We start from the raw sequence: 17,009 nt of genomic DNA on the forward strand, positions 1-17,009 counted from the left end.
TTGCCGGCCAACCGATTGGTGTCGGTTTTTTGTCCACACATCAAAGGATCTTGGCGCCAATGGCCAACTGCGTTTACACGTTGGCGCTTCATTCAGTTGGTCGTCAGCCGTCAGAGAGGACAGTAGTGAAATATTTACGAAAATAATAAGTTTATCTATGCCAATAATTAGATTTTAGGAAATAAAATAACCTTGCAAATGTTTAATGTATTTCCTAAAAAAGATAAATATTCTTATCAGAATATTCAAAAAATTGTTAATATTTCAAATAATTTAATTTTACTACGGGGTTATTATTTTTTAATAGAATTTTTCTGACAACGTTTATCACCTAGAATTTCCTAGACTTTTCCATTTCACGTCCATCTTTCATGAAGAGCCAATGCCAAGTGATTGGTTCGCCAATGTGTAAACAGCGGCTCTTATCTTGGCCAAGGGGTTTCACAAAGGGTTGGTGGAACCGTTGGCCATATGTGTACAGCGGCCATTAGACGATGCTGTGGTCACAGTATAACAAAGAGTACTATTGATGATGGTGTGTTTAAAAATATCAGCGCGCTCAAACCTCAAGGCGCTGCGCGGGTGGGTGACCACTGACCAGTGGCTACCTCAAGTCCGCCTTCGGACTGCGCTCCTCGGTTTCCATTCCACACAATGACTGGAATTCGCTTTAGGTTAAATAAAACGACTATTTATAGTGAAGTCTCATCTGTATTTCACTTTAAAATCGCTTTGTTAACGCGCCTCTATCAAAACATTAACTTGTATATTTTGTAACTTGTCCAATCCACGTCTAGTAGAAATGGAACGCGTATTGAAATGTGAGCATTGTTCACTGGAACCGCGTCGAGAACCTGTATATTTAGGCATACGGTCGCTGCGTCTCTAGTAAATATGATGACTTGTGTATTTTGTGACGTGAGTAAATGAAACGCATGGGGAGGTCGTTTGTGTGTTGTTCATTTGTATCGCGGCGGGAGTCGCGCGCGCGCCGACGTGGCGGCCCGCGCGCGGGCGCCGTGTCGCTCGCGCCACTCCGCTTCTAGGCGAGCGTACACGCCGCCTGCAACAAGATAATCAATACTAAAACCTGACCAGAAATGTATGACTACGCGCCATTGCGGAATTTCATTAGAACTGTTTTCTTCATAATAAACTGAACTGTCAACCCTTAGGTACTTCAGGATAACATAAATGGGAAAAGTGTGTGTGTCTGTTTGTTTGTCCGTCTTTCACAGCAGAACTGAGCGACGAATTGACGTGATTTTTTAAGTGGAGATAGTTGAAGGAAGAGTGACATAGGCTACTTTTTGTCTCTTTCTGACGCGAGCGAAACCGCGGATAAAAGCTAGTAATCCATAATATTATAAATAGGAAATTGTGTGTCTGTGACGTCTTCACGGCAAAACAGAGCGACGAATTGACGTGATTTTTAAAGGGATGTACTTAGAGTGACACAGGCTACTTTTTGTCTCTTTCTAACCCCCCCACTTCCCTAAAATGGGGTGGATGTTTGTATGAAGGATTCTGCAATTTTCGAACTTAACGCGGGCAAAAGCTAGTATACCTACGTTTCTGACACCTACCTGGTTGTGCCTTCGGCTTCCCTGGCGTAGTATTCCCTCTCCGAGCGAGGGCAGTACGCATTTGTCTTCCAGCCCGCTCTTCGAATCGCCTCTGCCCGTCTTGGTTGCTTCGCGCGGACAGTGACGCTCCGCGCGGACAGTGACGTCATCCATTGCCGGCCTATCACCCAAGGGGCATACATGGCGGCGTGTCTGCTCAAAGAAAAAGCCCAAAAGATTCAAGTTCTTTATTTGCAATCAGACTGTTTTTGCACTAGATCGTACACGTAATGATGTGCAAACTGTAGAAACTTTCCAAAAATATTGTTAAGTACTTCTTGGGAAAGCGTCACAAGAAATTTAGGTAATTGAACATTTCGAACGTTTCAATCTCTAAGTAAATAAAAATTAGAAAAGTTTGAGAATTTTCCCTATAAAATTTATATTGGATGTTTTGCAATTTTGGTTATTGCCTATTTTAATAACTTCAGAAAGTATGGCTAAAAGCTCAAAAAATTACCTATCAGGAATATTAGGTAGGTACCTAAAATAAAATTCTCAGTAAGTAATACCTAGCCGTCACTAGCAATCGCCAGAATAATAGACCTTTAAAAAAAATATTAAAACAAATTACTACGCGTACGGTTCGTTTGTTAAGTAATGTAGGTAAATATATGAAAGGAGGCATTTTGCAAACATCAAAGCAGTGAGCCTTCTGTACTTGTACTATTGTATATTCTGTGGTAATGGTCACCTGGCTCTGGGCGGGGGCGGGTGCTGTCGCTGACTCCTGGGAGCGTCTTCGTCGCTCTGGCCGGAGCTCTGTTCACTCTCGTCGGAGGAGCTGTCCTCGCAGCCGGGGGAGTCGCCGCTGCCGGGGGTGCCTTTCTTTGTGTAAACATTTTGTTAATTATTGTTTTGGACGATAAAACTATGGATTATGCAGCGTTCTTGGTTATCCAAAATTCCTGACAGTAAAGGGTTCGATTCGAACTTCTATTTAATCCGTTCTCATAGTTTTACTTCATACCTATTAAGCTATTTTATTACCATTTAATTTGAAATACCTACTTAAAACTAAGACATGAAAATATACTACTATACGGGGTATAGGTGGGCCAGTTTTTTCAAAGTTGTCCACCCCACTTTTTTGTATCATGGGTATTTTTTACGTGATTCATACTCAGAATCGAAAGGTATTTCGATCCTGATAGGCGAAAAAAAATGTCCCAAGATTTCCGCACATTTTTCAAACCTTCCATTCCGTTACCGCCATACAAAATGTATGAAAAAATGGTAACGGAATGGGAAAAAAACCTTAGGACACTTTTTTTCTCCTATTATGAAAGAGCTCGCGATTCTGAGTGGAAAACACATAAAAATTTCCAATTAAATACAAAGACAAAAGTGGGGTGGACAACTGTAAAAAAAACCGGCCAAGAGCGTGTCGGGCCACGCTCAGTGTAGGGTTTTCCGTAGTTTTCCGTATTTTTCTCAAAAACTACTTAACCTAAAGAGCTCGCGATTCTGAGTGGAAAACACATAAAAATTTCCAATTAAATACAAAGACAAAAGTGGGGTGGACAACTGTAAAAAAAATGGTCCAGGTGCCCTTTTTCTATATATTGATTTAGACTAACACGATTTGCACACATAATTTTAGAACAAAACGGGACTTAATCGCGTAAACACTCGTCGGGCCAAATATAAATGTAAGTGTTTACGCGATTAAGTCCCGTTTTGTTCTAAAATTATGCCCTTTTTCTATTTGGACATTAAAAAACGAGGTTTAAAACTTATGAGCAAGGTAGGTAGGTAATTCTAAGATCTACCAACCTAGGCAATTTATAAACTTTAGCTTCTATTTCAAAAATTCAGTGATGAAATTGATGATGATAAAAGCCTACGCCACTTACAACTATTTATAAAAAGAAGCCTGATTCAACTGTGAACTAACTTTTAACACCATATACCCAAAATGTTTTCATTGTGTTAGTAATGTTAGTATCATACTGTACTGTGATTTACTCACTAGAGTGCGCTACTAGTACCTATATTACTACTAGAAATATAAAGTACAAAGTGGCTAAGTAAATACGTACATAATCAAATTTGGACAACGTTTGAGCTCAACCTGCTAAATACATTAATACTACTAAAATACGCGGTTCGTCTTTCTATTTAAGATTAAGTAACTTTTATTTCTCGTCAAAGATCTATTCTTACGTTACGTCTACTGTAGGAAGGCTTAACCAATGGTCAATTTCTAATTTCAGCTGGTGTTCATCGCTATAGATTGTCTTTTGGCTACGATCCCATCACGACGCCCCAATCTTACCTTCCTCAAATCCTCCTTCGGCCTCTTCTTGTCCGTGACCGCAGCGGGGGCAGCCACCGACGTGGTGGACGCGCGCGACGCCAGCACCGGCGAGCCCGGCTGGGCTGACGCTAACGTGCAGAGAGGTAACTGAGGTAACTGACCATAGTGACCATTCGTACATAAAACCTGACCAGAAATATATGACTACTGATAGCTTTTGCCCGCGGTTTCGCTCGCGTTAAATCCAAATATTCGGCATGCTCCATACAAAATTCTACCCCCCATTTTAGGGAAGTGGGGTGTTAGAAAGAGACAAAAAGTAGCTTATGTCACTTTCCATACCTTCAACTATCTCCACTTAAAAAATCATGTCAATCCGTTGCTCCGTTTTGTCGTGAAAGACGGACAAACAAACAGACACACACAGTCTCATTTATAATATTAATATGGATTGTCATAGAGGGCGCTGCTGTTTTTTCTAAAGTATGCGGTGAGGTGACAATTCAGGCCCCGTAGCATTTTGCGATGCGAAACGAAATCGAAACGCCGCATGAAAGGTTAGTCTGGCTCTGTCGCGCCAATACGCAAGAGCGATAGAGATAGATAGCTACGAAAGAGATATTATCGTGAGCGTTTGTGCATTCGGCTACGCATTTAGTGTGAAATAAATAGTCCAGCCCCGTCATATATTTCTCAGGCTATACAAGAGTGCAAACTGAGTGGGCGCAATCAGCGGCAGCGGAGCATTAACGCGATTTTTTGTACTACAGTAGCAAACAAGTATACGGCCCGCCTGATGGTAAGCTTTCATCGTAGCCGATGAACGCCTACAACACAGATGTTATGTGTCCAATGCGCGTCGCGTGCTGAAAATCTAAACAATATTTTCTAAGGAACCGGCGGCGGTTTTTTACCAATATTAAACAAATTAAATCGAAATTAAAGTAGACAAGTCGCTGATGATTACATGTACCTATGTAGATAAAATGACGCCTAACGCCCCGCTGACGACTGAAGTCGTGCACAAAGAGTTGGTTGCACCAACAGTTTTAAACTTCTAAATGTCAAAATTTAGAAAACATGTCTAACGGGACCACTTTGACCACTGTGTGACCGACCCTTAGTGCTACGAATGCTCAGTTATAGGGTGTTTGTACAGAAATGCTGTGATTTTTGAAGATATTACCGAATGTGTGTGTGGTGTGTATGTGTTTTAAATGTGGACAATGAACGTCTCTAAAACCCTGTCATTGCTCACGATTCCAAACATTATTACAACTCGGTATATCTTCACTCTCTTTTTGTGTATGTACACCAATTAATCAGTTACAAGCAAAATAAAATAAACAAAATTCCATAAGTTGCTGTTCCGATCATACCACTCTTAGGTTTCGTACGTGTATTGTACAGCGTCAAAAGTCGCTGTGAATTGTATTCGAACTACTTAATTTTGTCGTTAACTTTAAGTAAAACCAATGTGGGTATAGCATATATACAGCAATAATTTTCCTATGATATTTTTGATGTTTTATAACTGTCTTAAAAATAGGTCTCAATCGCAATATGCCTTGTACTCGTAAATAATAAACCGATCGCAAAAAATTGGTTTCGGATTTCTTGTAAAAAAAAGACTAATTTTTTGCAGAAGGAACACAAATTTATAATCTATACGAAAGAAATTTTTGAAGAGCGGAGACTATGCAATTAGAAAGATGGACATATTATTTTTATTTCCCAATAGATATGTATGTAGGTAAATATAGACGGTCAGTCAAATCTTGGCACTAAAAAAGGCGGCAATCTGAAAAATGTAGGACTCGCCGGAGTCACCGGGCAATTATTTTCATAAAACGAGTGCCTTGACATTGGCGGAATCATCGACGAGCCATAATACATTAAAAATTAATTGAAAATGTAGAGGCTAAGGTTTAATTCCCATACAAAATTTTAATTTCGCGTTTTTTTTTTTTAGCACCAAGATTTGGTTGACAGTCTATAGCTCCGAAACCAAAAAAGATTAAACGGAAGGATTCATGGTTATCGGGAGCATTCCACGGCACGGGCTGTCCCGTACAAACGCATTATTTTTTGTGTTGCGATTTTTTTTTGCGGCGTTTAAAACATGCAATCAGTTTTCTATGCATAATTGCAGAAAAAGACGCTTTTACCCCAGCCAATTTGGAGAAAATTCGCGTTTGTACGGGACATTGACAACCGGTCTGGATCAGTCGGTAGTGACCCTGCCTGCTGAGCCGCGGTCCTGGGTTCGAATCCCGGTAAGAGCATTTATTTGTGTGATGAGCACAGATATTTGTTCCTGAGTCATGGATGTCTTTTATGTATTATATAGGCATGTATTTATCTATTTAAGTATGTACATCGTCGCTTAGCACCCATAGTACAAGCTTTGCTTAGTTTGGGGCTAAGTTGATCTGTGTAAGGTGTCCCCAATATTTATTTATTTATTTATTAGTAGACTTTTTCATGGAATGCTCCATCGGCAGAGTTTGCGTGAAAAAGGTAAGAAAGAGAAGAGTCTCACGATTAAACTTGGTGTCGCTGGTGTAGAGTTTCCCGAGGAGGCCCAGCGGAGGCCGCGGGGGGGCCAGCTGGATGCCCTCCCACCAGAACACCTCCTTGCACTGGAGACGGCCGGCGCTGTCTTCCGTGGACTCTGGGGAAGAAGTGTTTACAATGAAGGACTTTTGGAATAGGCTATTAGGCTAGCTGACTTGAGACTCCAGTGCCGTTACAAGATGTAATTCCTGACGGTAGATGTCGTTATTCGCCACTCCAAGGCGTCTGTACATAATGAACGGCATGGAAAGATTTGCGAGGTCCGGTGCGGCTTACGTGGCTCAATAATTGGTTACACTTTTAGCTTTATTGGTGGCACGGATTGCAGAAGATGCGTTCAAGTCCCGACGGAAGAGTAATTTTTTTCCATTTTTTTACTTTGATATAAAAATGTGGGGGCTACCTGATTCTAGAGCCAAAAAAACACTACTCGTGAGCGACATCATTCTGAACACGGAGATGTGGTCGAAAAAGCTTCTGAGCAGGTGAAGTTGAAAGATTCATCGAAGAATTTCAGCTCCGCTAGGTATAAGAAGTTATAAGAAGAATAATTAATTAAATCAAGAAGCAAAAGTAGAATTACAGTTATTACCTCTGGGTACAATAGCCTATTAGTCAGCCGCTCAGGGAACATAAGCAGCGCGGGTTCATGGCGATTAAGTATCTCTCGGAACTGGTTATAGATCTCATCACCACCATCACCTTCTGGGTCATGCCTACAACCCTATACAGCAAGAGTACAGAGGACACGTAAGGACATCTTACCTCTGGGTACCAGCCTGGTCAACCGTTCGGGGAACATAAGTTGAGGCGGTTTCATGGCGATTATCTCTCGGAACTGGTTGTAGATTTCTATCACGGAAGCGTCCGTGGGCAGACGGTCGTCCGGGACGTGCTCGCGGAATTGGCAACCCTGGGAAGATAAAGAACAGAAGTTGTGAAAACCTTGAGAACTTACAAGACAATACATTATTAAAGGTGACGTTAGGTCATAATTTTGATGCCCTTGAAATTTCTACATAACCGGCACTATATATGTCACATCCCATCCCACGGTCTCGTATCACAGTCGTAAATATTTTCGGTACTATTTGGATTGACAGAATTGGCCTGCCATAACCAATTATTAACCATAACTACATTAACTACCTCATATGGCGGCTACATATGAACTGAGTATGACTATGTACAATCATGTCTACGGTAGGAATACTTAAATCAAGCCTACAAGGCTCCCCACAGACAGTCTTATGGCCCCTGTACACACATGGCCAACGGTTCCACCAGCCCTTTGTGAAACCCCTTGGCCAAGATAAGAGCCGCTGTTTACACATTGGCGAACCAATCACTTGGCATTGGCTCTTCATGAAAGATGGACGTGTAATGAAAAAATCTAGGAAATTCTTGGTCATAGACGTTGTCAGAAAAAAAATATTAAAAAATAATAACCCCGTAGTAAAATTAAATTATTTGCAATATTAACAATTTTTTGAATATTCTGATAAGAACATTTATCTTTTTTAGGAAATACATTAAACATTTGCAAGGTTATTTTATTTCCTAAAATCTACACTATTATTGGCATAGATAAACTTATTATTTTCGTAAATATATCACTACTGTCCTCTCTGACGGCTGACGACCAACTGAATGAAGCGCCAACGTGTAAACGCAGTTGGCCATTGGCGCCAAGATCCTTTGATGTGTGGACAAAAAACCGACACGAATCGGTTGGCCGGCAAGCGCAAGCGCCAACTGCAAACTTACGGCCAAGTAGCCCTCTACACACATGGCCAAGGGGGTTGGTGGAACTGTTGGCCATGTGTGTACAGCGGCCATTAAAAATTCATAATCTTAAAAAAAACTTGTATGCAAATTGACAGTTCAAACTGTCAGTCAATCTGTCAGTGTCAGTTTGAACTGTCAATTTGCATACAATTTTTTTTTAAGATTATGAATTTTTAAGACTGTATGTGGGGAGCCCAAGGCTGTTAAACCAGGGCCACAAGACGAAAGGATAGTGACCTGGCAACACCGCCGGGAGCAAACGTCAAATTAGCTCGACGTATTTAAAAATGTTAAATTAATTATTTTACTGTAATAATAACATAGTTTTAGTGATAATCAGAAAGTTCACGTCGTAATTAAAGTGCTCAAATGTTATTTTAACATTACGTCAAACGCAAGAAGCAAAATATCGACGACAGAGGACAAGGCAACTGTCAACGGCCTAACGTTCCAGATTTAAAATTATACTGTATTTCGCCGAAGATTTTTACAGATGAGTATTGTTTTCATTATCTATAAGCCTAGTATTTAGTTTATTAGCCCATATTGCAAAGAATTACTCATTGCCATACTTCCTTTTGTGGTTACTTTACATGTTTTAGAGGAGAAACTTGATTGAAACATAGTAGGTTTTTAACATTTGAATTACATACTAATACCATTGTGGATCACTTTAAAACAGCATAATCATACCCATTGGTAATCATTTAACTTGTAAAATAGTGAATTTTAAAGGCTATTCAATGATTTTCTTATATAGTAAATAAAACCTGCAAATACTATAGTTTATTTCTTTTTAGTCACCATATTTTGTTAGAAGCATTACATATTATTACATTTCTTTGTTCATATATCTCACATATAAATATGCTTCCAGCAACAACCACTAAAATGACAACACGCAGGGACGTCCTACTAGCCAAAATGCAACAACTACAGAGAGAGCTCAAAACGGCCAATGAGTTGAACACAAAACTTCTTCAAGAACAGGAAGAATGTGAGCAAGAAATTGAGTCTGTTGTTCGAACAAATACAAGTCTCAAAGCCCAGCTTGCAACTCAAGATGTCGAATTCGAAGATATGCAGGGGCAGCGAGATGAATTACAGGCCATCGTTGACAGATTCAAGCAATGTCAGGAGATACACGAGCAGGCACTGCAACGCATCCAGGACCTGGAACAGCAGCTGGAGGAGTCAGAAGCAAAAATGACTTGCAAGTATTGCTCGGGCCAGGCCAGACCGACGGATAACAATTTAAGTATTTTTGCAGAACTTAATAGTTTTGAGTTAGATTTTGTTCATAATGAAACAGTGTGTTCCCCAATAGTAGAAAGTTTAACAAGTCCTGTAAAATGTCCCGCCAATGAGGTTAATAAAATTAGTATGAAGGGATCCAACAAAATCAAAAAATATCTAAAATTAAGTAGATTCATAAGGAAATCAAAACTTTTACTGAAACGCCATAATTTAGTATTCAAGAAATTTCACTCCAAGTTAAGTAATTTGGCCTTAAGTGATGAACTTTTAATTTGTCAGCATCAATTGGACCAGACAGTCGAAGAGTTGAATCATCGCTCTGCTGCTGTAATTTTTGCTAGGGACGATATTTTTAAAAGCTGTCAAGTTTGTAATGTAGAGCATTATTATAAAGAAAAATTGTTTGAGGTGTGCTGTGTGTCCATAAAACTGCAGACTCATAAAATTTTTATAAGCACTGTATACAGAAGTCCAAGCAGTGATACCAAAAGATTCTTAGCACAATTGGAGTTATTTTTGTCTAACAATAAAAAACATTGTTCGATAGTATGTGGTGACTTCAATATTGATTTAAAAAGCGAATCAAATTTGACTGAAGATTTTTTACAAATTTTCATGGAACACAACTTAATGCCTACGATAAAAGACTATACTAGGGTAACGGAAACTTCTCAAAGCCTAGTAGACAATATCTTTTCCGACATGTGCGATAACTACAGTGCTCATGTTATTCCCTGTAATTTTTCGGATCATGATGCTCAAATTGTTTATTTTCTTGATCAATTTATAGAGCCTGTTAAACAAATAAAACTACACTATACAAGGAAGTATTCCCAAGTTGCTTTACAAAAATTTAATGATGATATAAAAAATGTTTGCTGGAATAATGTATTTCAAGAGGAATCGTGTGAGGGTAAATTGGAATTGTTCTACAGAACAATAAATATTATTATTAATAAGCATTTACCTTTGAGGAAGGTTAGGCTACGAATAAATCAAAAGTCATGGATTAATCGTGGAATCAGGTTAGCGTGTAGGAAAAAAGGCTTCTATTATTAAAAACCCGTAAACATAAGCAAGATAAAAGTCTTATGGAATGCTATAGATCCTATAACAGATCTGTAAAAAAACTTATATTTAGGGCTAAAAACAACCATGTTCAAAGTACGATACAAAAAGCAAAATCGAAAAGTAAAGCCATATGGAATGTCGTCAATGAAAATACGGGCAAAAAGAAAATAGCTAACGATACGGTCAAACTAATTCTTGATGATGAAATGATTGATGATCCTTTAAGAGTGAGTGACATTTTTAATGATTATTTTATTAGAACTGGCCAGGTTATTGAAAAGAATGCAAAATATAGTGGTCAGCATATGAACCTTTTGAAAAATAATCCCATTAATAACACAAAATCGATGTTCATGTCACCTATTGTTGAGGCAGAATTAATAAATATAGTCAAATCTTTAAAAAATACAAATTCCTGTGGTCCTGATGACCTAAGTACCACACTAGTTAAGCATAGCATTGAAAGCTTATGCGTACCACTATGTGACATATTCAACGCATGTATATGTGACGGAATCTTCCCCTCTCAACTAAAAATAGCAAAAGTGGTACCCTTACATAAAAAGCACTCCAAGACTGACATTAATAACTATCGCCCTATTTCACTACTATCAGTTTTATCAAAAATCTTTGAAAAAGCTATCGCATCACGAATTATTAGTCATTTTGAAAACAATAATTATTTTTGTTCTCAGCAATTTGGCTTTACACAAAATAGGAATGCAGTAACAGCCATTATTGAATTGGTTCGTCAAGTTATGAACAATCTAAACCAAAATTTAAAATGTGCAGGTATTTTCTGCGATCTTAGTAAGGCGTTTGATAGCGTTAATCATGACATTTTATTGGATAAATTATATTATTATGGAATACGGGGATCTATATTAAAACTTGTAACATCTTATCTCACGAACAGAGTTCAATATGTACAAATATCTGATGTAGATAGAACTGGCTGTATTAAATTTGTAAATTCTGCCAAGAAATCGGTTAACTGCGGGGTTCCTCAAGGATCTGTACTTGGCCCCTTGCTATTTAATATATTTATTAATGATTTACAATATAATATAAGTTATGGAACCGTATACCTGTATGCAGACGACACAAGCATAATATTTGAAAATCAAAATGATGAAGAATTTACGGCCCAAATTAGTCAGGCATGGGCGAGTCTAACATACTGGTTTGAATGTAATGGTTTGAAAGTTAACATGGACAAAACACTGTATTTCCCTTTTTTAAGACATACGAACAGCTCGGCTTATGACTTACCCTTACCTATAGCAAAAGTCAACAATGTCAAATTCCTAGGAGTCCAACTAGATTCACAGTTGCGATGGCCAAACCATATAAGTCTTATAAGAAAAAGACTAGCCAGTGCTTGTTATGCCTTAAAAAACCTCTCCAAAATGTTAAACTCTTCGGTACTTAAAACTGTTTATTTTGCACACTTTGAAAGTATAGTAAGATACGGCCTCGAGGTTTCGGGCAATAGTGTTCACGTGCACCATGTTCTTATTTTGCAGAAAAAGGCTATTAGATATATTGAAAAAGCGGAGCCTCTTGAACATTGCCGTCCGCTATTTATAAAACATGGAATATTGACGGTAATATCGCTATATATATATTTAATATGTATTTTTGTTTACAAAAATAAATCCAATTTCGCATGTGTTAGTGGCAATCACAGACCAACCCCTATAGACATCTATTACAAGACGACTCGCGGTGGCCAGCCTTCCTAGTATTTGCACTGATATAAGCGCGGGCGCTCGCCGTGCCCGATCAGTATCGACCAAGTAACAGACCCGAAAGCAGCGCGTGTTTTTCGCACAAAAAATTGGAAAAGGGTATTTTGATGCCTTAAAGATGTCCACCTGTAGTGTGAAATGGTGTGGAAAGGTAACAAGAAGCTCAAATTTAAAAACAGACGGCATTACATTCCACAAATAAGTCATATTTATAATTTATTCAGAGCCGGCATAGGTCAACTTACATTGGCCACTTACGCGTCAGTAGAGGGACAGTCATACTTCTGTCCCTTTTCATCTGGCGCGACTGCCCGCCGTCCTTGAAACGGCCAATCACAGCGCGCTTAACACATTCCCCGCCCGCTCCTCGCACCCCAAACACTGGTGACTCGTATCGCGAACCAAATATACAAGACTGCCACTCTATAGGAGGTTCTCTGTGGTGGCAATAGACCACGTAGATTATGTAAAGTCAATGTGGATTTTCAACAATATTTTGATAAATTGTATAATTAAAAATAATGAGAATATATTTTGTATTATTAATTAAAGTTATAACATTAATATTTATGATATGATTGATAATTAATTATAAATGTAAATATATTGTGTGAATACTGTAAATAATTATAATAGTTAATGTAAGATTTTGCATGCCAATTACGGTGGAACATACCTTCATGTAATACAATTAAAATACTGACATGTAAATTTACAACACCAGTGTATGTTGAGCAAATAAATTATTTCATTTCATTTCTAATGAAATAAGAAAATTAGAACTAAAGTTAAAAGACCTCAATAATAAAGAGGAACTCTCAAGTAAAGCATTGCAGGAATACATAGCTTTTATGAATGATGTTCTAGTGCCGGGCAGCGGGTACCCGCTGCGCATGGAGTCACCGCGGCCTACGACGCGCCCCGTCGAGCCGGAGTCGCCCGCGCTGCGTGCCGCGTTGGCCGCGCCGGGGACACCCTCCCTGCGCGCCCTGTTCGCCAAGCGCCTCTCCCTCGCGTCCGAGCCGCGCCGCGACCCCGAGCCCGCCGTCCGCACCGCGGCCTCGCCGCCGTCACGGTCGCGCCTCGCGGAGCCGGCCCCGCCGCCGCCGCCGCGCGCCGTCGAGTCGGCTCCCTCGCCGCCGAGCCTCGCCAAGCTGGCTCTGGCGCTGCTGACCTACGTCGAGCCCTCTCCGTCGCCGCCCGCCACTGCGCCGCCGCCGCCGCCGGGCGCCGCACCCTGCCGTGCGCCCGCCACTGCCCCGGCACCGCCGCCGCGCCCGCGCCCGCGCGCCGCCCGCACCGTGCTGTACAGTGACGAGGCGGGCGTCGGCCTGGGCGCGCTGCTGGCGGAGCGCCTCCACCACCGAGTCATCAACGACTGTCACCCGGGGCCACCGTCGATCGACTGATCGAATGTATCTCTGCAGGCGAGTTTGACTGCGACTCCACGCTCGTAGTTTTCATAGGGAACAGTGTCGACTGTACTAAGCGAGATATTTTAAAACTATCCGCTACTCTGTCGAAGGTCGACCGAGAAGAGGTTGCGAAGATCATTATTTGTGCGCTCCCGTACAGAATGTCTAGCAAAGTCAACAAGAGGGTGTTTCACTACAACTCTTTATTATATAATTTGGCGTTGTACAGTAGTACGATTTCGTATTTTGATACGAATAAATTTATAGATGAGTTTGTTATGCCTTATAAGAAAACCTACCTACCGAGGAGATGTTTAGTAGAATGTGCTGACCTGTTAGCGTATAACATTAAAGGCCCCGACGTGGCTAGCACGGCGTTTAATAATAATATGAAACGGTTTAATTTTTCATGCCCCGGTAGCGAGGGTTTCGAGATGAAGCCGTCTGGTGATTTGAATTTAAACTAACAGCTCCGACAACGAGTGCACCAGCCGGCTCCATTTTTATTGATCACTGCGATGCTAGTATGATAGGTAAAACCAATTTATTGAACCTGGTTCACCAAAATATCCAAGGATTCACTTGTAAGGAACTTGAAATTGATTTGTATTTGCAGTCGTCGAATATTGACATACTCTGTATTACTGAGCACTGGCTTAAAGAACATGAATTTATGTTTAATTTTAAGAATCATAGTATAATTAGTTCTTTTTTTAGGAAATCTAGTAACCGTGGCGGGTCATTAATAATGGTTAAGCATAACTTAAAAAGTAAAGAGCGCAGAGACATTGTTGACATGTCTGTAGAACGCCATATTGAACTTTCTTGTGTTGAGATGGACCAATTTATCATTATATGCGTGTACAGGCCCCCTTCGGCGGACTATAATGTATTTGAATCAGTAATAGATGACGTACTTAGTAGTGTTTTTAGAACCCAAAAAAGTATAATTGTGTGTGGCGATTTTAATGTCAACATACTTGAACATTCGCCATTATGTGGAAGGTTATTAAACACCTTCAAATCCTTTAACTTGGTTAACTTATTCTGCGAACCCACTCGAATCACAGCAACCAGTGCTACATGTATAGATAACATTTTTAGTAACAAGGATGCGATTAGTAAATCTGTTATTAACAACCTAAGTTCTGATCACTGTGGTCTAAAAGCTTCTTTCAATGAGAAAACAGAAGAAATTCCGCAAGATACTTTATGTAGGCCAATCTCTCAAAGGCTCCTAGATTTATTTAATCGTAATGTTACCAAACGATTATGTTGTCTTTCATGTACGCAAGAAAACCCCAATTGTTTGAGTTCTGATTTATTTAACTGCATTAAAAATGAATTTGATGTCTGTTTCACTAAAAAGAAAGTAAAAAGCAGGACCAAGACTAAATTTAGCGACTGGGCTACGCCGGATATTCATAAGACAAGACGCCAACTCTACGACTTATACGATTTAAAAGCCACTGATAAAAGGCCGGAATTTCTGGAGCATGTTCGGAATTTTTCAAAATCTTTTAAGATGATGTGTGTCGCCGCGAAAGCTAATCACTTGTCTAAAAAGATCCTAAATTCTAGTGATAAGGTTAAAACTGCCTGGCAGGTGATCGGCAATGAAACTGGGAAACGTAAAATGAAGGATCCGCACTACAAGCTACGAATTGGTGACGCTTTAGTAAGTTCCGACCGTGAAGTGGCAGATCATTTTGAGCAGTTTTTCTCGAATATACCGGTAGAAACAACAAAGTCTCTTAATTCGTCGCCAGATGTCGCTGAAGAAATTTTGAAGAGAAATGTAGCGGAATGTACAGAATTCTTCAAATTTTCGTATATCACTCCGAACATAGTTCTTAAGACTTTTAGATCACTGAATTTAAAGAAAACTGAAGATCTATGGGGCCTGTCAGTCAAAGTTTTGCATTCCATTATTGAATCTATTGCACCATATTTAGCTGAGATTTTCAACAGATGCATTGATGTTGGCACTTTTCCAGATATTATGAAACATAGCAAAATTATCCCGTTGTTTAAATCAGGAACGAAGACAGATCCTACGAACTTTAGGCCGATTTCAATACTACCTGCATTAAGCAAAGTGTTTGAGAAACTTATTTTAAATCAACTGCTGTCGCATTTCAACAGAAATAAACTGCTTGATAGCAATCAATTTGGTTTTACCAAAGGTCGATCAACCACTGACGCTGGTGCGGTACTCCTAAAGCACATCTTTGACGCTTGGGAAAAAGCTCAAGATGCTGTTGGAATTTTCTGTGATCTGTCCAAGGCATTTGATTGCGTAGATCACGAAAATTTAAAACGAAAATTAAGCCACTACGGGATAAAAGCCGGTGCCCTCGACTTAGTCTCATCATATCTGTCGGATAGGACTCAGAGAGTAGTTATTAATGGAACTCATTCGGCGGGGTCCCCGGTAGCCCTCGGAGTGCCTCAAGGTTCAATTCTTGGTCCCTTCCTCTTTTTAGTATATATTAATGACCTACCCACTCTTGTTAAAGGCAGACATGATATAGTGTTATTTGCGGATGACACTTCTCTTATATTCAAAGTGGACAGGAAGGAAAATAGCTTCGACAGTATTAATGATGCCCTATCAACTATAGTTAACTGGTTTACGGCAAACAATCTACTTTTGAACGCCAAGAAAACCAAATGCATCAAGTTTGCGTTACCTAACGTCAAGCAGATAAATAACAGCAAAATCCAAATAAAAGGTGATACGCTGGAGTTTGAAGACCAAACTGTTTTCCTGGGAGTCACTTTAGACTCAAAACTGCAATGGCACGCACATATTGCTACTTTAGCTAACAAACTTAGTTCAGCTGCCTACGCAGTAAGGAGAATCAGACAGCTAACAAACGTAGAGACGGCCAGGCTGGTATACTTTGGTTACTTCCATAGTGTTATGTCGTATGGAATTCTGTTATGGGGTAAAGCCGCAGATATTCAGACGATATTTGTGCTGCAAAAGCGAGCTGTACGTTCCATATATGGACTGGGCGCTCGAGCTTCCCTAAGAGAGAAATTCAAAGAGGTGAACATTCTTACCGTTGCCTCTCAGTACATACTTGAGAATATTATGTATGCTAGGAAAAACATCCATGAATACAAGCTTAACAGTGATATCCATAACTATAACACTAGAAACAAACATAAACTTGCCGTGCCCTTCCACCGTCTCCGTAAGGTTAGTACGTCTTTCGTTGGGAACTGTACACGTTTTTATAACAAAATCCCCATTGAT

The 17,009-nt window shown here is 39.8% G+C and overlaps 1 protein-coding gene across 1 annotated transcript in view; it reads right to left on the reverse strand.

The window, feature by feature from the left end:
- Positions 1–531: 531 nt before the first annotated feature.
- LOC125236790 (SANT and BTB domain regulator of class switch recombination) overlaps positions 532–17,009 on the reverse strand; it is a 34,000-nt gene continuing 17,522 nt past the window's right edge. The window contains 7 exon segments of the mRNA XM_048143717.1: positions 532–1,063; positions 1,587–1,712; positions 2,149–2,171; positions 2,320–2,453; positions 3,904–4,013; positions 6,428–6,559; positions 7,228–7,375. Of these exon segments, the coding sequence (XP_047999674.1) occupies positions 960–1,063; positions 1,587–1,712; positions 2,149–2,171; positions 2,320–2,453; positions 3,904–4,013; positions 6,428–6,559; positions 7,228–7,375 (777 nt within the window). The 3' untranslated portion in view covers positions 532–959.

The sequence above is a fragment of the Leguminivora glycinivorella genome, chromosome 19, assembly GCF_023078275.1.
Source record: "Leguminivora glycinivorella isolate SPB_JAAS2020 chromosome 19, LegGlyc_1.1, whole genome shotgun sequence".
Classification (NCBI taxonomy): Eukaryota; Metazoa; Arthropoda; class Insecta; order Lepidoptera; family Tortricidae; genus Leguminivora; species Leguminivora glycinivorella.